General features: G+C 40.0%; 1 protein-coding gene across 1 annotated transcript; it reads left to right on the plus strand.

The window, feature by feature from the left end:
* The first annotated feature begins 14,439 nt into the window (after positions 1–14,439).
* On the plus strand, positions 14,440–19,758 carry pyya (peptide YYa). The gene is made up of 4 exons (XM_046415759.1): positions 14,440–14,631; positions 16,156–16,343; positions 19,132–19,212; positions 19,299–19,758. The coding sequence occupies exons 2-4, from the start codon at positions 16,156–16,158 to the stop codon at positions 19,321–19,323; spliced, it is 294 nt and encodes a 97-aa protein (XP_046271715.1). The 5' UTR covers positions 14,440–14,631; the 3' UTR covers positions 19,324–19,758.
* The last annotated feature ends 2,230 nt before the right edge of the window (positions 19,759–21,988 follow it).

The following is a 21,988-nucleotide window of genomic DNA, read 5'->3' on the forward strand; positions in this document are numbered from 1 at the left end:
CATGGATAAGTGGTATAAAAATGAATGGATGAATGAATGAATTTTTGCATAAATTAAAGAATGAATAGTTAAAAGAAAGCAACTAAAAAAACAATTCAGTTCATTCATTCACTTTTCTACACTATTGCCAAGTTAATAATAATAATGAATAATGACTTGCTGTACTTGCAGTTATCTCCATCATAATTTCTCACACCATGTTTATTGTTATGCTTTAATATTCCAGAGCAAATTTCTTGAAGGTGAAAACCTACTTGGCACTAAATCTTATTCTCACTGTCTGTGTCACTCCTTAAATTTTTCCTAATTGTCGTTCCAGAATGAAATGTCTTCACAGTCTTTGCAGGGGTTTGTTGTGTGTAGGTGTACGTGATTGTGACTGTGCATGTATTTGTGTATGAGTGTGTGCATGTGTGAAAGTTCTTGCATTGCTGCAGTTGTAAGGACTAAATGTGCTCACGCAAGTACAATGACGTCTTCCAGAAAGAGGACATTTTGCTGGTAGGGGCAAGTCTGTGTTTGTGTGTGTGTGTGTGTGTGTGTGTGTGTGTGTGTGTGCACAGGTGTGGCAAAAAATGTGCAGGACCTGTAGATGACGATCCCCTGGCATCACTGTGTTGATCTGGAACACTTCAGCACGTACACACACACACACACACACACACATTTTGTTGGAAATGACTGCAGATTTTCCATGGCGGCAGTTATGAGGTCATAATGATGATGGATTCTCCAGCCAGGTGAAGTGGTAAACTTTGTTTCTCTCGGAGACGGTTTTCCTCAGAGGAGGACGCTGTTTACATTAGCAGCCAGTTCACTCTAAACATATTCTCATCTCGATAATCTGATTTGTGGTTGTGTATGCTCCACTCTAAGCATTCATTTGATTGATATGCAGCTAAATGGGAAAAACCCTGTTTGCTTACAGCGGTGTAAGTAGCAGGGGTAAAGTGTCAAATATGTAAGAAAAAACAGATCGTATGCTGTTAGTCTTAACTGCAGAAGGTGGCAGATATCATAAGGACATTCCAGTTTATTTCTGTTTTTATCTTTTTTTATGTGAGGTTTGTTCATTTGAGTGTTCTGATTTGGATGCCTTGTTTCAACCTGGTAAATGCCACCTGTCCATGTGTAGAGATGTGATCAATAGCTTATTTGATTGCCTCGCATTCCTGTATAATCTGGTGAAATAAACATAAGAATTTCTGACTGTGGAGTCAGAAATTTTGCTTTTATCAACATGAAAACAACAAATATTTTGAGGTGCAGTTGTGGATTAAGCCCTTGAGTTTTAAATAAAATTGTTTAAGCATTTGGTTAAAAGTCAAAAGTCATTGCTTTCCACCAAAGCATATGCAGCTTTAGCCTCAGTATTTTAAAATTGTATTGTATATGCATGATAAAGTCTCCTAGCAACAATTCAGACTGCAAAATCTGCGGTTGTCAGCTCATGTTTATTTCTCTGTAAAAGAATTTCGAGGGTGGAGTCTGTAACCGTTGTCACTATAAACTGCACATGTGCTGTGCTGGAATGGCAAGTTGTAGTGGCAGTGAGTAAGGTAGTATATGTCTGCTCAGTATAAAAACATATTAAATAAGAACATAGCGTGTGAGGCGTGGCGCAGTAACTTAACACGTGTTACGTAGCTCTGGGCTGCTGGTTTTAATGCCACAACGCTGCCTGCAGCTGCATGCCACCTGACGAGGGCACTAATATCACAACAGCATTATTATTCTAACTCACATCAAAGTGTGCGTGTTGCTCTGTCACAGTCTGCTATATCCTGATTGATGACTTAAATAAACTTTAGCTCAATGTACCTAACCTGAGGGAAACACTTCATGGCATGCTCACTGTGAAACAACTTATTACAGACCAAATCTGTACCCTGATCAATCAATCAAATAGACAGCTAATATTAATTTTAGTTTTGACAGGTTTCATTTGTTCAGGATGATAACTCTGCGGTGCTGTTCAGATTAGACAGTGTTTTGTTTGCACTGTGGGATGAGTAAGACACTAACACTGCCAGAGTTAGCTATTTGATTCCCACCGGGCCTCACATACTAAAAGTGGATAGGATTTTGTCAGCTATTGTGAGTCATTTTGGATCAAGATGTCCACCAAATGGCATTAGAGTTATGACATGACTGATTCATCAAAGGTGACAAATGTAGCATTACCATGTACTGTCACTTTAGTCACCTTAGTAGAAAAATGTAAACAAGTCAGCTTCTACCAGCTTCAAAGCTGCATTTTATTTAGTTTGCCTTAAATTTGTGGGGTGGTGTTATATTTCAAAAGAAGAATTTACAATTTATTTTGGTGCTGTGCCTAGAACCAGCATCTGCTTTCTGCGTCACAGTCACAGAATGCAGTGGGAACAAGGCAAAAACACACTATGAAAAGAGTCGTGTTGATTTTGCTTTTAGCAAAAGATGGCAAATATTATTTCTTAACAACAACAAGGTCTACTTTTGTCCTCCGACATACCGTGGAGGTTTTGAGTGTCACACTGATATTATTATGCTGACCCAGATGAACTTAACTTGCCTGTTTAATCGAGTGTAACGCGAAACATACACTGTGAAGAAGTTTTAACAGTTTGACTCAAACACAGGACCTGTATTTTCTCCAGTTGTATGTTGCATGTCCGCTCTCCCGAGGCGCTGCGGCACTGATGAGTGGCTCTGGAGGAGGAGTGGCACGAGAGAAGCACCAGCAGGCCTGGCAGGAGGCACTGTGAAGTGGTTGATGTGTTTACTACTGCTGTAGTTTAATACTGTAAAAAAAGAGCTCATAATCTGCTGTATCAGCACTGCAGCACTCCTCCTGTTAAACAGGCCACCTGGAAGAAAACACAACCAGTGCTATTCAATTCTTGTTTGTTTTGTCATCCTTCTTCTGTTGTTTTAGCTTTTTTAACTTTCTAACTTTTCCCTGCACTGCGTTGGATTGCAAGAAAACTTGTGCTACATTTTGATGACATTATGCGTTGTTATCTCAAATTCTCTAGATGTCCTACTCTGAAAAACCCTGACAATAAACTGTTGATAAAATCTTTTCTGTGGCTCCATCATGGTTAATTGATCTTAGCTTAGCTGAACTAAAAAAGGTCCTGATGCAGTGTCAGTTGGCTGATATTTACATGTGTGCGGACCAGCAAGCCACTGACAGGCCTACAATCAGGAATCACCTGTGTTTTTTTTCCCCACAGTTGTAGGATGTGTGCACCTTGCAACTTTATTGGGAAGACGGGATTTTTATCTATATAGATAGACTAGCTGTTGATGGTCAGAAAATCTATTGAAATTGCATTTAAATCATAAAATCTCATTTTCTCTGTTGATGTGTAACATACAGATGATGTGATTTGTGGGTGTTAAAGATTTGCAGTTGCTGGAAGGCACTTTGGACTTACTTACTTGAGCAACATTTATACGTTTTACTAAAGAGCTTTACATTCCTATGTGCTTGGTTTCAGTTGCAAGAATAATGTTGATGAACACATTTAAGTCTGAGTGTGTGCTTTTGTATTTCCTTGTTTTCTTTTTTGTATTTCCCTTTGGACTATTTGGTTGGTTTCTCTTTCCATTCTCTCTCATTTTTATTTTTCCTCCCTCATTCTCGAAGAGGTCAACAGGTGTGAGGAGGATGCGGGGAGATCGATGGTTGAAATGAGCTTTATTGATTGGTAGAGAGGCTGCCAAACGGTTAAGCCCTGGGGCTCCTCCTTCACCCCTTTATCCCGCTTTCATTTCTCTCTGGTTTGGATTTTTTTGAGAATGTGTTTTCCATGTTTCTATGTTTGTTTGTTTTTTTCCATTTTCCATTTCTTAATTCCCCCTTCACCTTCATCTATCTCACTTTCTTTCTGAATAGATGTTTTCTTCTCACTGTCCACATGACCAATAACCCACAAAAACCCTTCAAACACACGAACGCCTGGTTTTCCACCGTCATGTCAGAGGAGTTACAGCAGGACGCGTAAGACGCTATTAAAGCTGTTTCTGACATGTCATAAATCTGAGGTGTATCTTGTATTATGTTGAGTAGAGCCCGGTGCTCAAGGGAATATCAGGGCCTTACATCTGTACAGATGAAAACCTGAGACTTCAGTGCTGAGCTCAAGAACAACCAAAAGAGTCAAGTGCAAAAATAACTCATCCATTTTATTCTGCTTACCCAGGGTCCTTCTCCTTAACCGTGTTCTTGAGTTCCTCCTTGGTGGGTCCCAAGTTGTTCCAAAGCCGGATGAACATATTTTGTCCATCGTATTCTTGTGTCTTTCTAGATGGAGGTCTCTGAGTAAAAAGAAGGCATCTAATTTCAGTTTCAATTCAATTTTATTTATATAGCACCTTATACAATCAAAATTGTCTCTAGATGCTTTACAGAGACCCAGAGACAGCAAGTTTACCAGTGCTTTAGATGGTTGAAACAGTACTAAAACATATCAGCACTGAGGCAAAGAAAATCAGACACTTAAATTAATACAAAAAGGTAGAGAAGGTGGAAATTGCTGAGAGATGTTAATCCTTCAGATCTCTTTGACTAATGTTCCAAATAGAATCCTGCCATCCAGCATTTGGGTACTAAAATTCACTAACAAGTCTTTAAAATAGATATTTGAATAAGATAGAAACAGCCAGTTCCTGTTTAAAGTGTCTCTTTACTTCTCAAACTCACATTAGAGTATGTGGAGAATGTTCTCTTTCGATTTTCCTTTATTTAGCCTTTTCATTTCGAGCAAATGTTGTTAATTATTAAGATGCTGATATTAAAATGATGATATGAGAGACTATGATAGCATGACATTGTTAATCAACAGGAACAGGTAATGCAGTTAGAGGTGAGATAGAATTTCGTTTACTGCGTGTTAGTGAAAAGGAAAACAGAAGTATAATAATATGGCAATGAAACTGGAGCTCATTACTCTCAGCTGTTATATTATCTGTTATTATATTTAATAAACGGCTTGGCACAACACGTTATTGGGGTTTACACTGGAATGATGCACTCATCACCGCAGAGACGCAGCTGAGTTTAAGACAGAGACACCCATCAGGCAAAGTCAAGCCTGTAAAAATATACAATAAAAGGAGAGAGTGTACACACACACACACACACACACACACACACACACACACACACACACACACAGCAGGCTCCATTAGAGTGATGTGTTGTTTTTTGTGCTGATACGGCTGGTTATCAGTGAAGTCTGGCTGTCACATTTTCCTGACAGAGATACAGATAGAAGCATCACAGACTTAAATAAACACTGAAAGGCTCCTGAACATCACAACAGGAGATGAGCTTTAAAAGCAGTTGTGTGTGTGTGTGTGTGTGTGAGGGAGGGAGAGAGAGAAAGAGACAGAGAAAGTGTGTATGTTTTTGTGCTTGTTTGTGTGAGCGCATTACCTGTGTTTATTAATGCGTAAAGATACCTGAATTTATAGAACATGTTAGCTTTGGGTGTGTGTGTGTGTGTGTGTGTGTGTGTGTGTGTGTGTATCGGTGACAGTGAGGCGGTGTTGACTGACATCCAGCGACAGCAACAGGACTGTGTCTTTTATCAGCGCTGCTTAAATGTTTCCTGCCACTCTTCTTCCTCGCTTTCAGCAATTCTAACCTTTACAAGACTGCTGATACAATCAGACACAAACACACACACACACGTGTTCATGCAGACACACTCGCATACTCTTCCTCAGCTATGTTTTTTCCTTTTTAATACACATGTTCACATTCACAGCAGGGAGATTCCTGATACCAACATAGTTGACTTCTGCAGGAGACCAGCAATGCGACAGCTTGTTCACAACCAACCAGCACTCTCTTCTTCCTGCATGTCATACTCATTGTAACCTGATAACTTTGCCCTGGTATGTGAATTGTTAAAAAATTCAAGAAAACACAAGTTAAAGTTTTTTTCTTTAACTCTGTAGAAAGATGAATGACAAGTGAAGCCAAAACATTTTGACTGCCCCCTGGTGGCTGGCTCCAGTACATGACATAAACCCCTCCTCCTTCATGTTAGCAGATAGTACATGGGCCAAACTAAAAACTATCATTTTGGGTTGTTCTTATCACACTAATGTATATTCACATGTTCGTTTTTCTGATAAGTTCAACTTTAATTAGTTATTTGACATTGTAAAAAGCGGGGTGAAACATCATGATGGCTGCATGCTGCTCATGATTGGGTCAAACAAATGTTTGGGTGGGAACTTGATCCTGTGCCTCAATCTCTCAAGCCCTACTGCACAAATGTGCAAAATGTCAGTGATACTTTGGTTTTTCTTTTGTACAGTGACTGAAATCAGCAGTCTCTCAACAATCTTACTCTGTTTGCTGTGAAATTTAGTACAGAAGTTTATGGTCTCCGGAGGATGAATTACACTAACTTTGTTGATCTTTCACTTTTCCACTAAATTATTATCTTTAAAATGGATCGACACAAAATTTGATACACACCATGGTTCCCAATCTGTCCCCTAACTTTTCCAAACTTTTTTTTCCTAATCCTTCCCAATGGTCAGATGCCTCCAAGACTTTCCCATTATCTTTATAGCTAATGTTTGTGATTAGTGGTAATTAAAAAATGATTGCTAAAATATACTTTACCAAGATAATGTTAGAAATGGCTGTAGACTTGATAAGTTTTGTCAAAATGTATTTTTCCAGTGCTGTAAACACACCAGTCTATTCTCCATTCTCCTCCTTTGGGTGGAGGCAGAAATCCCAGAGACGGATAAATAAAAATCTGAACATATGAAGCCAAAATTATCTGCATGCGAGAAAACTATGCTGCGTGATTTTGGTGAACTGACTCAAGCTATCATTAATTAATTTGTAAGAAAAGAACAAAATCGTTTGTGTATTTCTTGGTCACACAAGCAGATTCATCAAAGGCAACTGTAAAAGGTTTTCTGATTAGATAATGTTTAGTCATCAGTCAGTAATTGTAGCCCTGCAGTGTTTTTGATGTTTTTGTTTAGTGAGAGTGCATGCACATGTGTGCGAGGGCCTGGAGGCTGACCTGCAGCAGGTGCTGCCTCCACACGCAGACAGACAGTCCAGAGTGTTGAGAGAGAGAGAGAGAGAGAGGGAGAGAGAGAGAGAGAGAGAGAAAGAAAGAGCTGCATCCATCCATCTTCTTCCGCTTTATCCGGGACCGGGTCGCGGGGACAGCAGCTTGAGCAGGGATGCCCAGACTTCCCTCTCCCCAGACACTTCCTCCAGCTCTTCCGGGTGGACCCCAAGGCGTTCCCAGGCCAGCTGAGTGACATAGTCCGTCCAGCGTGTCCTGGGTCTTCCTCGGGGCCTCCTCCCGGTGGGGCATGCCCGGAACACCTCCCCAGGAAGGCGTCCAGGAGGCATTCGGAACAAATGCCCGAGCCACCTCAACTTGCTCCTTTCGATGTGGAGGAGCAGCGGCTCTACTCCGAGCTCCTCCCGGGTGACAGAGCTCCTCACCCTAAGAAAGAAAGAGCTGTCGCATTTAATCTGCATCCAGGCCATGTTAACGACTGCATTCTGCCTCATCCTGTGCTGTGAGACACACACCTTCATAGTTCCACCTAGACATGTATGAGTCCGGAGTCACTCAGTTAATTTACTCGAGATTCACAAATCCTCCTCTACATTAACATAAGAGATCGTTGCAACAAACAACATAAATTACACGGGCTAACAGTGTTTGCTATCTTATTCGTCATCAGGGGTCTGACAGAAAACCTTCCTGCATGGAATGGAAACATAGCCGATCTCTGTAACCCAGATGTTACCAGATCTCGATAACGGTCACGAGTCCTGTGGATCTGGGTCTGTTTGGTGTTGCACACTCTCTTGGCTCGGTGAGTTACAGCCTGAACCAACCGAGCTGGATTGGCTTTGTTTCTGGCCTTGCAAGAAGCTTTTCTAACCTGACTCTGTTGGTACTCAAGTGACTCAAAGGACTCAAGTAACTCGGTTCAGTGTATTGAGTGATCTGGAAGGACTGAAGTCTGTGCACAGAACACTTAGCACAGGCTATGACCTTACTCATCTTCCTGAAACTTTGGAAGTTGTAAGGAACAGGAGCAGTTACCCGAAGCAGGTGAAGACTCCAGAAACTTACTGCTCCTGTCATGTTTACACTTTGCTTTGTGTACAGATTTAACAAACAAGCTGTAATGCGTTAATTAGTGAGCTTTAGGGGTGCTGCTTGGTGGATTTTGTTACCTATGGACAGCCTGAGCTGTTTCCCCTTTTCTAGTTTCTATCCGCATTGGCTTGCACAGCCAGCCACAATAAAAATTTTTGTTTATCATCTGAAAAGGTGCTGATGAGATAAAGGAAAATCAATCAATCAAGCTACCTTTTTGATCGCTTGGGGGCATGAACTCAAGCTCCAGTATTTACTCTTTTCTGATCTCAGCAACTAAATTTCCACTGATGCAGCACTGGTAAAACACCAACTTTATCTGTCTGTCATTAAGTGAAGGCAGGTAGTGCACAGTGTCGGTTTTGGAGCTATTGCTGTGGGAACAACTGCCTGCTGTAGCTGAAAATGATGCAATAGGAATGAACTGAATGAATTGAAGAATGTGAAAGGTCCAACAGACTCAGTGTATCTGCAGAATTAGTGATAACACTCTTCTCTGTGAGTTCATCATATTGGCCTTGTTATGATTCTTCAAATCCGTGATTCACTTTGACTTTCTATGTAAGGCCATGATTTGATTAGAGTTCAACAAAAGATACTGCCCCTCCTGGATTCATCAATAAACAATAAAACATTGAAACACAGTTTCCTCTATATGTCTTTAGTCAATCTTCTTCCCAATGTCGTTACTGAAAACACATTTTGATCCATTTTCAATCGAATCGAAATCCTGACACCCTGATAATGAGCAATCCATTGCTGATGTAAAAATACTGATAACAGACAATTCAATTAAGATTGATTAGCAGCCAGCTAACCTTAATCCTGAGTCTGAATGTACAGCAGCAGCAAACACTCAATCTTAGCATGCAAATCAGTGTCAGACTATGGAAAAGATCAATTCGGTTCGATCAGCAGGTTCACTGGGCTCAATATTAGACTCACCATACAAAGAGCTTTTATGTCAATATTCTTCAATATGTTTGCATGTGCCTCTGTTTGTTTTCATCTTGATATCATTTTCCAGGTCATTTCAGTTTCATCCCGTTCAGTGTCATTCAATTCCCTTCTCTTTACTGCCTCTGATATCAAATCTGTTTCATCTTTTTCATTTGTTTCATTTCATACATTAAGCTGGATCTTAGTGAAAAGGGTCATTGGCAGAATAAACATGGCCTCTTGGGTAGACAGTAACACTCACACACACACACACACACACACACACAGTAATTGCCCTTTTAGTGCAGCATTATCACAGGTAAAAGTATTTGTGGAAGGAACTATGGTGTGTTGGCTTCTTCAAACACATCTACATTCCCCACAAAGCACACACACACACACACACACAGTAGGGTAATTGGCTCCTGTGTTTGATCAGGGAATAGACAACGGTTGAGAGATAATCTCTGACATGTTTGTACTACTTTTATTGACTGTGTGTGTGTGTAGTGCAGAGAAAAAGAGAGATTACACTGCATGAATGGATGGCCATATCAAGTTGGGGTTTTTTTTAAGCCATTCACGTTTGCAGTGAAATTTATATAGGAAAAAATGGCTGAGAGAGAGAAAAAGAGAAATGAGAGGATAAACAGAATTAAGGTAGAAAGGTAGAGTAAAAAGTGGATGATGTCAAGATTGTGTCATCCCCTTAAGTGTGTGTGTGTTGTGTGTGTGTCTGGGGAGGGAGGAGCTCAAAGAGAAAGAAAAACTGCCACTTTGTTAGGATGTTCAGTAAAATCTAAATCTCAAATTGTGGTACACCTCACTCTGTTCTGCCTCGCTATCTTTTTTACAGCTGAAAATGTACATTTTAATCAAAGTGCATTCTGTTCTTCACATGTTTTAACCATTTAACTACATGCTTCATTTACTACATTTTTACGCTGCGTACTTGCTAAAGCACACCAGAACATTTAAGATTAATGTCTAACCACTAGTTTCACTTTATGAGGAAACAGCATAGGTTATCTGTTACAAGGAGCAAATTATCTCCTTTATCTGTTCATTATTTTCTGTCTAAGCTGTTCATAATCCAGCCGAATAATTACATTTATATCATTAGATTCCACGCTTTGCAGTGGAAATTGATATCTGATTGCATTTTTCTGTACAACAGTAATACAGCATTGTAATATTGTTTTATTATACAGATATATGATACCTCACTTCTATTAAAAACTAAATATAAAACTATGCTAAATGCACCGGCCCTTATAGGAGGTGTCTATTCATTCCCTGTCTATGTAACATTATCCACACTGACTACGAGTTATATGGAAGCTGAATGAAAGGATATCTGAGAAAAACAAGCTCAATTTCAACTGCTCAAAAAATTCAAGTACATACAGACTGCCGGCTGGTCTTTATTAGCAGTCATACCTCAGAACATGTCCAAACTTCAGCACTCCGAACAGAAACAGCAAGAGTCTACAGCCGTGTGGATGTTTAGCAGGTATAATCACGTTCATCATCATCATCATCATCGTCATCTTAATCTTAGTGTATGATCATGCTAGGATATGCTACTTAGCACTAAAAGGTAAAGCTAATGCTGCTGGGAATGTTAGTTTTTCAGTATTTGGCCATTAGTTGACAAATATTGGACAAATTAAAATTAAAAGATATGGCTGCATGAAAATCCTTGGATCACCACAGTTTTTCTAAATGGCTGTCAGCACCACTGACTGTATCAAATTTTGACATAGTCTCTGAGTCTGCAAGGTGAAACCATTGTGAAAATGCTTTAAACTTGCATTTTTCCTCTTGGCCATCAGGGGGCGGCTCCACTGCTTTGAAAAAGAAATGCAATTGTATGTCAGCTTATGAGAAAATTACCCTACTTCTCACTTGATTTATTACTTCAGTAGACAGTTTCTTAATGAGTCTATGGTCTCAGTTACTAGTATAGAAAAGTATAGTTGTAATAGTATGTTACTGTTAATACAGAGTGATGTTCATTTTGTAAATAATTGCGGTTCCCAAACCCAAGGCATTTCATTCTAAACAATAATCACAACCTGTATCAACATAACAATGTCACTACAGGAAAAGTCACCATCCTCTGGGGATTATGGATGTCTGATTTTTCTGCCAGTCCGTCCAATAGCTCTGCAGTATTCAGATATTTGTTAAGACATTTAATGGACCTAGGCTGTTGACTGACCAACAGTGGCTAGCCAGCCAGCTGGCCTTGTGTGACTCACTAACACTAATACATTATCAGTTAGCTCACAGTAACTTCAACAAGTGAAAACAAATCACATGAACACATGTAGTTTTCAGACATGTCACATCTAAGAACATGGATTTCACTTGTGCTTTTTTGTAAGTTCCAATACATGCAATTTTTAATTTGACTTTTTGAGAGAAACTTAAATTATTTTTATATAATACCCCATGACTCTTAAATGCAACTGTGCAGTTTATTACATTTAACATTCACATTCGGTTCCTTTGTCAAACACAATGTGCGATACCTTTACTATGTGAAGCTATGAGAGGCTTTGAGAGGAAGATACAGAAACGTTAAAATCTATAATCATATTGTACTTCTTCACCTTGTTTTCTTTGTTCTTACCAGAAATGTAACCAGTAATACTCACTGGACCTGGATTTAGGACTCTTTAAGCCATCTTGATAATGTTCTCATGTAAATGCTCATTTAGTCACACAATTTGAAACCCATCATACAGGCTTACAGTTTTGATCCTCTCAGCCCCACTCTGTGTTTCACTCTCTAAATATTTGTGACTTAATTCTCTTTATCTTCCTCACTCCCACATGCATCAACTTAACCGGTACAATAATTAGTCTCCACAAGCTTGTGTGCAAAGGGAGGATCAATATGTGTTACTCATCTGGATCAAGTAATGTTTAACTGGAGCATGTCGATTTGCTTTGTCTTTTTTCTTTCTTCTCACACGTTTCTCTTGGAGTAGCTGAGCAGGCTGTTTTGGACCGAAATGGTTGATATTAATGTAATGTGGTGTGATTACATCACTGAAAATTCAGTCAACATCTGCTCAGCCCCATGCCGATGCAGTCAGGTGAAGTTTCCTGGTCCACTAAACACTTCTGGAGCTTAAGATTGAAAAAAGTTGCACAGACAGGTTGCTGATGTGCTGGGGAGACTCTCCACATTGTATTGCATATTGTTATTTTATTCTGCTAAGAGGAGAAAACAGAACAAAAACATAGAATAAAAAGAAAAAGCAAAGCAATGAATGGGGCAGCCGTGGCCTAGAGGTTGGAGAAGCGGCTTGTGATCGGAGGTTCGATTCCCCCAACGGACGGGCAAGAAAAATTTAGGTGTGTAGGAGTGATGTGCCCTTGAGCAAGGCACTTAACCCCCCAATATGCTCCCCGGGCGCTTGATGCTGCCCACTGCTCCTGTGTGTGTTTCACTGCATCTAATTTGCCGGGTGTTGCATGTGTGTGTTCAACTAAGGATGGGATAAATGCAGTAGTCAAATTCAGTATGTGTATGTAAAAATATATATATACTGCCAATAAAGGTTGATTCTTTTTCTTTAAGATTTAGGGTTAACGACTTACCAAGTGTATCCAGGTACGGCAACAATGTCAAGCTTCGGATTTCTCCATGTGTTGAAGTGATGTGCACAGGGTTGTAATTAGAGAGATACTCTGCATGTGTCTGTAAGAGCATCGAGGTTTTTGTGATTGTATTTAGCTTTTCCAAAACTACAGACAAAAGAGCAAAAGTGTTAGAATGGATTAAACAATAATATAACTTGTTTGGCTGCTATAGGTGTGTAGGCAGCATTAAAGCCACACTATGTAACAAATCTGAAGAAAGTTGGCTGATTGTTGAGTCTCATTCCCAGGTCGTCAGAGTTATTTTCTATTAGGGTTTCAATTAGTACTCACAATACATTTAACTTGTGTCTCGCAAATGTAATTATTTAGACATCAAATTAAAACGGATCTGGAAAATGACACAAATTAATTGATGCAGAGTCATCCACGTCTGTATCACGATGCATCAAAGAACTGATTTCTTCCCCTACCCCCAGACACTGGCTAGAAATGAGAAGCCTGCTATTTCCTATCTCTATTCAAAATCAAGAACCCATTGTTTGTTGGCACAACAGAATTTGATGTTTAGGCAAAATGCAAAGAGCCTGAGCAATTGATCATTTATCATTTCTCCCTTCAGTTAAGGGCTCAGACTCTTGCTAACCCAATGTCCCAGTAGAACCTTCTCCCTAACACCCTTTTGTTATGAAGTATTTAATTTGAATGTGACAAGGTCAAATGGAGTTGGAAGAGTCCACCAGATTCTCTCAATGTACTCAATGGACTACTGCATGGGGGGCATGTGGCACCAGATCTTTCTGGAGCTGCGGACACAGACTGGACATGCAGCTGTTACAGATCCACATTAAGAGAGGACAAACAGGGCAGCTTCATGCTCCTGGAGCAAAACACTGATGTCATTATATCAAAGAGAAAAATCACAGCGAAGAAGAGGTGGTCGCACAGGAGGTCGAAGGATACCTGAGGGAGGCTTGATAGAAACATGTGCGGAACCACACACGTTTGTGCGTCAAAGCTTTGGGGAGCCGAGGAACCGCGTCATCGCACTTCCTTATTGACACTGACGCAACTGCTTACCAATGAAATGCCGTCATGTCTGTCTGTCTGTCTGTCTGTCTGCTTCGCTATTGCAGGATAAAGACCAGAACTCCGCCTAGTGGCAGGAATCACATCGGCTTAGTGCACCCTGTTTATGCTTCTTCTTTAAATAGATACAGCAGCTAAGGTCTCCACATATCAGTCGAATAACTTGAAAATAAAACGCATTTTGTCATAAAAAGACACAATTAATCATACAAAACACGATAATTCTAGACAGTTTTCTCCTCTTGACTCTTCCTGTTACAGAACTGAGGAGCACTTTGGACCTGATAAGTGATATTTCAGACAGACAGACATTGCTTCTTCTTCTATCTTATTTAAGGTCATAGGTCAAGATGCTGCTAGAGGTGGGAAGTATTTGCACTCTAGCTTTATATGACAAAGGTGTAGGTTTTCTGGAGGAAGTAGATTGAAATTCACAGCAAACATTACCCCCCCCCCGCCACTGATGCAGCTCTTGAGTGTCATGGCCCAAAATGTCATCTGTTGACTCTATCAAACACACAAGACTGACTGCGTGACCGTCGCGTTAGTAATGTCTCCATCATCATCACCATCTGACGCATTGGGCCTGCTCACCCACCCTTTGTTGCTTCACACGCACACACGGACGCGCGCGCACGAAGTCATACACGCGCTGTGCTGTAAGCCCTCCCTCCTCCGGTGCTGCCAACTATATAAATCACCTCTGTGGGAGTTTGAAAGCAAGTGCAGAGACCCGCAGACTGAAAGCTGACAGAAGCGGACGGCACAAACAGCTGCTGAGAGAAACCACCTGTTGTTCCGACTTCTACCTGCAACCTCCGAAGTCTTCTTCAAAGTAAGTCTCCACTCTTCTTCTCTCATTAGAGCGAAATTAGCTCACCACACTTTTCTTGACCTAACAGAAGACAATGTTCAACTCAGCAGAATTCCCAAAAATTAAAAACGTTTTGTTTAACCAATATCTTTTATTTTCTTCAACTTTTAAAAGGCCCAGATGAGAAAAAAAGGGCGTTTTCGTCCTTTTATCCATCATTCATCGACTCCAAAAAGCTCTTCTCGGACTTGTCAGGTTATTGTTATGTTACGACTCGTCAGGGCGCGCAGTTTGCAGCAAGTAATGAAAAGCGTCTGTGCGTGACAACAAATTTACACGATGACTAAGACGTAAAAATGACTTTAGAGCTAATAAAAGAGCTTGTAAACTCCGTGCTCGCACACTGTCTTATCCCGGCTCAGTGACAGTGAGTTCAGCACCGCGGACAGCACCGCGCAGCTCTGAACCAAATGCAGCTGATGGACTGACTTTAAAACTGCCATTATGTCACTGCAGACACATATATAGTGGCTCTTTTTCATAGTAGTTTCTTAGCGGGAACAGTCGAATCTCACACTTACATTTATTGTTTCTCAACTCAGTCGCGGTCAGCTCTGTGAATATGAAATTCTGTCTTAGTTGATTTTTCTGTTTAGTGTCATGTGTTTTTATCGGCTTGAAGATCCAACACTGAGGTGAGCCGCTCTGCATAGTTTAACTTAACTTTAATAATAAGAAGAGTAAGAATAAGATTACAAGCTGAAGGCTCACATAATAACTGCCATTTAATACACTAGAGTAAGCTGCTGCGACAGCATGCTGAGTATTATTAACACAGCTGTATGGCATACTATCATAAATTGTGTCATTTCATAATAAGCATCAAAGCCACAGCTTCCCTGATGATGTGTGAAATTAGTTTCCTCTGCTGGAGTCGCTCCATTTTCTTCATCCTCCTCTGCAGCTGAACAACTTTCAGCCAGGGCAATCTGACAGTAAGTCAATGTACAGCCTGAAGAGGGTTTCCTTTTTCTTCACATGATACATATTGACTTACTTAGCTGCTTCACACACCTTTGCTCACTTGTCAGCAAAGTGAGCCTGAGGATCTAGGAAAAGAAAGAACACCGTTTTCTATCCTGTGCCCCTCAGAGGAGCTCTGACAAGCACCAAATGTTTTGCTTATTAGAAAAGAAAGAGAAAATGTCTTTATGGGCCCTTGTGCTGCCATCACTCTATTTTTCCTTTAGAGACTTTTAAGGTGTGATGGGATTCATTCAATCAAACGTCTCTGATAGGAGATGATATTTTCTTTCAGTTATTGATTTTGTTTAACAAAACATCTTTCTTGAAAAGTCTTACTTTTCACTTTGATCAATGATACAGTGAAAAAGAAGACATTACATTGCACACCAGAATTACCACCAAAATCCAGTAACAGAGTAAAATAAAATAGTTAAAGAAATCTTAACTGATCGTCCTGATTATTGGGGTTAATCCAACTTTCATAACTTCCCATATCTTGCTGTTGTTATCCTGTTACAGATGGCCATGATGCTGAAGCCATGGACGGTGCTGGTGGCCGTAGTGCTGTGTGTGCTGGTGTGTCTGGGAACACTGGCAGATGCCTACCCCCCCAAACCTGAGAACCCTGGTGAGGACGCCCCACCCGAAGAGCTGGCCAAGTACTACACCGCCCTAAGACACTACATCAATCTGATCACCAGGCAGAGGTATGTGCACGCACACATACAGAGCATACACATACATACATACATACATACATGGCACAGGGAGATGCACATATGCTCTATTTGTTTCCTCTGGTCTTTCTGTTGTTTTAATGGTCCAACGGCCTCATAAAGACAGGAGAAAACTCCAAAAAGGGGCAACTGCCCTTTAAAACAGTCTAGCTCTCAGGTAGGTTTAGGTTAGGGACTGTATGAAAATGATCATACTGATATATACTGTGTCATTATACTATGATATTTTTAATAAGGCAAGGCCATTCACACACTTGTTCAATATCTAACATCTAAATGTTTCAAGTTAAAAAAAAGGAAACAAAGTGAAATACCAAGTTTAAGACAGTGTACTGCATTTTAGATTGCATTGGAATTTTCACAATAACTAACAATGCAAACACTAAAAGTATGTAAAAAAAAAATCCTTATTCATTGCACATCTTTGTTTTTCAATGAAGGACTTTTTCTTTTCATTTTTTCCTGACAAAGGGAAGGCATAAATAAAATATAAATTTTAGAAAAATAAAAATTCCTCACCTGCTTCACCTAAAAAGTCAGATTACCCTAAAAGAAAGATGAAAACACCTTCCCGCTCTCTGTTCTCTCCTCCCTTACTGATAATTTTTTAATACAGTCATTAAGGGTAAATGTTATTCTTGTTAATAACGTCATTGATGGTGAAGAACGAGGAAAGTACGTGTGTCGCATCTTCCTGCTGTGTAATGAACCACATGTGGATTTCCAAAAAAATCTAACTGATTTTCAGGTGTTAAACTCTTACATGTGTAACAACAGCTGTTTTACTCCTTCCTTTAGTCCACATTTCATTTTGCCTTATTCAAGTCATTATAGCAGCTGAGTTCTATGAGTTTCCCTGCTCGTACTTGAGCCCTGAGCTCTGTTGTTGTGGACCCACTACCCCTCCTCCAACCCCTTATATCCTTAGATTAGATTACTAGCCACTCTCCAAAACCTCCAGGCCCCCAAATCAACGAGATCAGAGCAATAATAAGCACAGATGGACCCAAGAAAGAATCCCAAATCCAGTTAGCGGGGCCTGAGCCGAGGCCTGTTGCTCTCAGGTATAAAAATCGGTATGGAATTGTCAGAAGGCATATTTTTTGATTTGAAGCAATCTAGCTCATCCATTTTTATTCATGAAAGTCAAATAGGTCGTTGATATTTAGATACTTGACTCCTAAAGCCATAGAAAGTCAATTTGTTTCAAGTTAAAAGTTTTTATGTTTCACTGCCAGTTGCAGATGAAGACATATGTGATAAGAGAACTCGTGGTTCTCTGAAGGTTTTGCTGTATCAAATTAGATGCTGGGGAATGTGATGACTGCATGCTTTAGGATGTGCACCCGAGATGAAATGGATGGATCTGGTCTGTCAGCTGCCTTTGGTGCATAAGTACATACAGCAGCTCATAGAACCGTACAAATGCACAAACGTAGCATCTTTACTGTATGGGGTTACGCTGTACGACTCAGGAGTTGTACATTTTCTCAGCTGATTCTAGTGTTTTTCCACCTTATTTTATTTCAATTGATTTCAACTCTTACACTTCACTTATGACACTTCAGACCCTTTCAGTTGCTTTAACTTGAGTAACACTTCAACTGCTTCAGATTCAACATCCCACCTGCAAACAATTAAAAAGTTACAGACATTTTAACCTGATTACAATATTCGTTCCTTTAATTTTCCATGCAATCACTTTCTGTGATTTTTTTTTTTGTTTGTTTTAATAATGTAATGAGAATACAGACCAAGCTCAAACTGGGGCTGTACTTCTAAATACTTGGAAGAATACCGGAGAGATTAAAGAACAAGAAAAGGAAAAGGATGATTGGGTAGAAATACAAAGAAAGAAAGACAATCAGATGGGAGAGCGTGAACAGACAAAGCGATAGCGGATGACAGTCAAATGGAAAGAAAGACAGATAATAAAAGTGCAGGACCAAGCCGGGAGACTCAACTAGATATATTGGTGCAGACGGACCATTATCAGAGTGGAAAACATTTTACATCCTGATGTGTCTCACAGTGTGACAGCTGAGACAGAGCGTGTGTCCTACAGGGCAAGACACACACACATACACACCTCCCTGTGAGTGTAACGAAGCATAAGATTGGGTGCTGAGGTTATACGGGGAGGTGGAACAGGTGGTTGATGGGAAAACAGAGGAACTGCAGGCCACGCTGCAGGGGTTGCATTGAATAGCACTGTTTCATGCACGCACGCGCACGTAAACACACACAAATTACCCAGTAAACTTTCTGTTAAACGCCTCTGTGATTTTACATTTGTGGCTCTCTTGGAGACCTAGTTTCCTTATCAGGAGAATCATAAGACTCATCCAAACTTGGAAATGACACCCTCTTGCACACACCAACATTTAAACACACACACAAGCACACAAGCAGACACACACACAGTTTGAATCTGTTTAAAGCAATGACACAAATGTCAACCTAAAGGTAAATATTAGGAAAAATCAGGTGATCAAAGTCAAGGGGAATTATCGTTTGAGAACATGAATGTACATACTTTTGCGTCAATTCATCATTCAGATGCTGAAATATTGTGAAAAGTGAAAACGTTAACCTACAGGTGGCAGTAAATGAAATGCAGGAGCTCTCCAAAGTTAGTAGGATTTATCTTCTAGACACCATAGACACTTCCACCAAATGTCATGACGATTCATCCAATTGCTGTCAAGAAAACTGTGGCTAACACGGCTAATAATTCCTCTCCTTATCTCTCTCCCAGGTATGGAAAGCGCTCAGCTCAGGAGGATGTGGTTGCAGAGTTGCTGTTTGGTGGCGACAGCAACAGAGACCAGAGATCAAGGTGAAGCTGAGTGTTACCTGTAAAGAACACATATGAATTTTAATTCATACAAGCAATTACACATTCTTTCTTGTGTTCTTACACAGATATGATGATGGCTATATGTGGTGATTCCACCACCCTTCTCCCTCCTCATTGGGCATTCCCTCTGGGGGCATCCCACAATGCACCTGGAGGGGCCGACATGTGCCTCTCACCCATGATCCCTGAACCCGACCATCGCTGAATGCAACATGAGCTCTCTCTGTCTCTCTTGTCACCATCTCACATCTCTCTCATTACAATAAAATTGTACATAATTTAGTATTGAAATAAAATATATACATGAGATCAGAGCTCCTAATCAGAAGATGGTACTGTGTCCGTCTGTGTGTGTATGTGTGTGTGTGTGTATGTGTGTGTGTGAGCATTAATGTCCTCCTACTGTCCAACACTGTTTAGAGGAAGAAGTTCTTGTTTTACTGTCGCTACTGTAAAAAGTAAAATCAGAATAATTAAATAAAAACTCTTCTGTGTGATGAAAATTTGTTGACAAATGACAATGTTAATGTTGGGGGTATATATATATATATATATATATATATAATATTGTACTGACTCACTCTTGCCATTCTAAATAAAAGATCATTGAAGTTACAACATGCCACACTTCATATACATACTGTATCAGCTGATGATTCAAGCAGCAGATTAAGAATTTCATTTATAATTTCATATATTCTTACTGTCAGCAAATTCAACGAGAAGACAAAAACCAACATTGTCTTAGTTCATGTCTCTCATCTGCCCACACAGCTCTGTGTCACCCAGCTACAAGGCCTTTGTTCTCCTGAAGACACAAAGCAAACTTTAAAAATGACTCACAGATATTTTGTAAAAGACTGTAAAAGGAAGTCATCTTCTAAAACGTCTGGTCACTGTAGCTATTAGAAAAGGTCACTCAAACAGGAGGAAATAGTGCTTTTGTTGGGACTTTTCTGTGGTGGATTAATACACAATTGACGCCCTATGAGTATTCATGTCAGCAGGACAGTGTATGTGGGACTGAGTCAAACTACTGTGTGAGTGTTCACAGCAATGAGGGAACATGTCACCCAGTGCAACAATGTGACAAGTAATGTGTTTAATAGTTCAGGATACAAAGTGCCTATCATTAGTTTTTTTGACCAGACTAATATAGACTGTAAATGAGGACATAACACATAAGGGGATGTACTGTATCTCTATTTCTATTTCTTTATGAGGGGATAGTTTGTTACAGTGTGAGAAAGTCACTCCTGTTTGTTAAGAATTCATCATCACTTGCATTTCACATTATGACTCATCAGGTTGCATTTACAAGAACATCTGCTGCCTTGTTTTTCAGAACATAAAAGAAAGGAGGCTCTTCTTCAGAGCAAATGGAAGGAAAGCTGTGAGGGTTTTGGGTCAGGGCAGCCAGTAGAAGGATCAGTTCCAGTACATTTAGCCTCCAAAGGGAGGAAGAGACATTGGGTGTAATGAGAAACCAGAAACACTAACATTAACATTACTACTAGAGGAAACCTCAAAAGCCCTCATGGTAAATGAGACCTTCTTTGAAACCATTGTTGTCTGTTTTTCAGCAGCATCGAACAAAACAAAACAAAACAAAACAAAACAAAAAAACAACTACTGGGCCAATTTTTATAAAACTTGGTAGAAGGGTGTAGTATGAGCCTAGGAAAAACATATTCTAATATTAGGGCAAATATTGAGCTGAAAACCTCAATGATCTTAAAGAAAAGAAGTACAAATATTACCCCATTCTTAACATGATACAATCTAACATGCTGAGATGTTTTTATACAATGTTGCCCCCATATTTTGGCCCATTTTTACACAAATACAAAAACTACATGGTACTAACAAGTATCCTGGTGTTAGGCTTGTTGTTCCCATGATATTGCATTACCTTGATTTTACCTAACTGTGATATGAGGTAATACCCATATCACAGTTCGGGAATATGAGGTAATACCCATCACTGACACGCCGACACGCCAGTGGATTCGGATGTAATATTCAAACCTCTCCACTGCATGCTGCTGTTGCTCTGATTTCACATATGTTATGCCCATGTCTATTGCCACAGCATACTTTAAACTACAGAGTCGTGCAGGAATTTTCACAGTCATATTTCCTGACCTTTTTTTTTTCAAGGTTTAGGGTTAACAGACAACATCTAAACTTCTTTTACATATAGTTCTTGGTAAATTACTGAGATAACCTTTGAGACACCACTAGCAATCTGACACCTTTTCACACGTGCCTTGGCAATGGCGGAATAGATGGATCAAGGTCCAGGAGATGGTGGTAACTTCTTATGGATGTTATCCACCATAAAACCCAACAGAGGATGTAGGTGGCGTAAAGTTGGATGTACATGTATACCTAAGAAGATGCCTCTTTTATTCAAGGAACATGGCTTACATGGCTTACACACATTAGTGTACATGTACTGAAAACTGAGTGTTTCGCTTGTTCCACATGACAGTGTCTTTCGTCAGATGACTGTAACCCTATTAGTTGTTGTTCTTGTAATCTTACTGCTCTTATTCACAACACAGCCGTAAAGGCATTTCCCTGCTCCCATTCACATATGACCCCATGCAGAAAATGTTTCTCACAATTTCGGAGATAGACTCCATGTGAGAAAGTGGTGGAAACAGAGGAGCACAAATGACAGGAAGATGAAAGACACAAACAGGAAACTTTTATTTTAGCTTAAGCCTGTGACGATAGGACGTTTTTGGCT

Source organism: Scatophagus argus, chromosome 16 (assembly GCF_020382885.2).
Source record: "Scatophagus argus isolate fScaArg1 chromosome 16, fScaArg1.pri, whole genome shotgun sequence".
NCBI classification, from domain to species: Eukaryota; Metazoa; Chordata; class Actinopteri; family Scatophagidae; genus Scatophagus; species Scatophagus argus.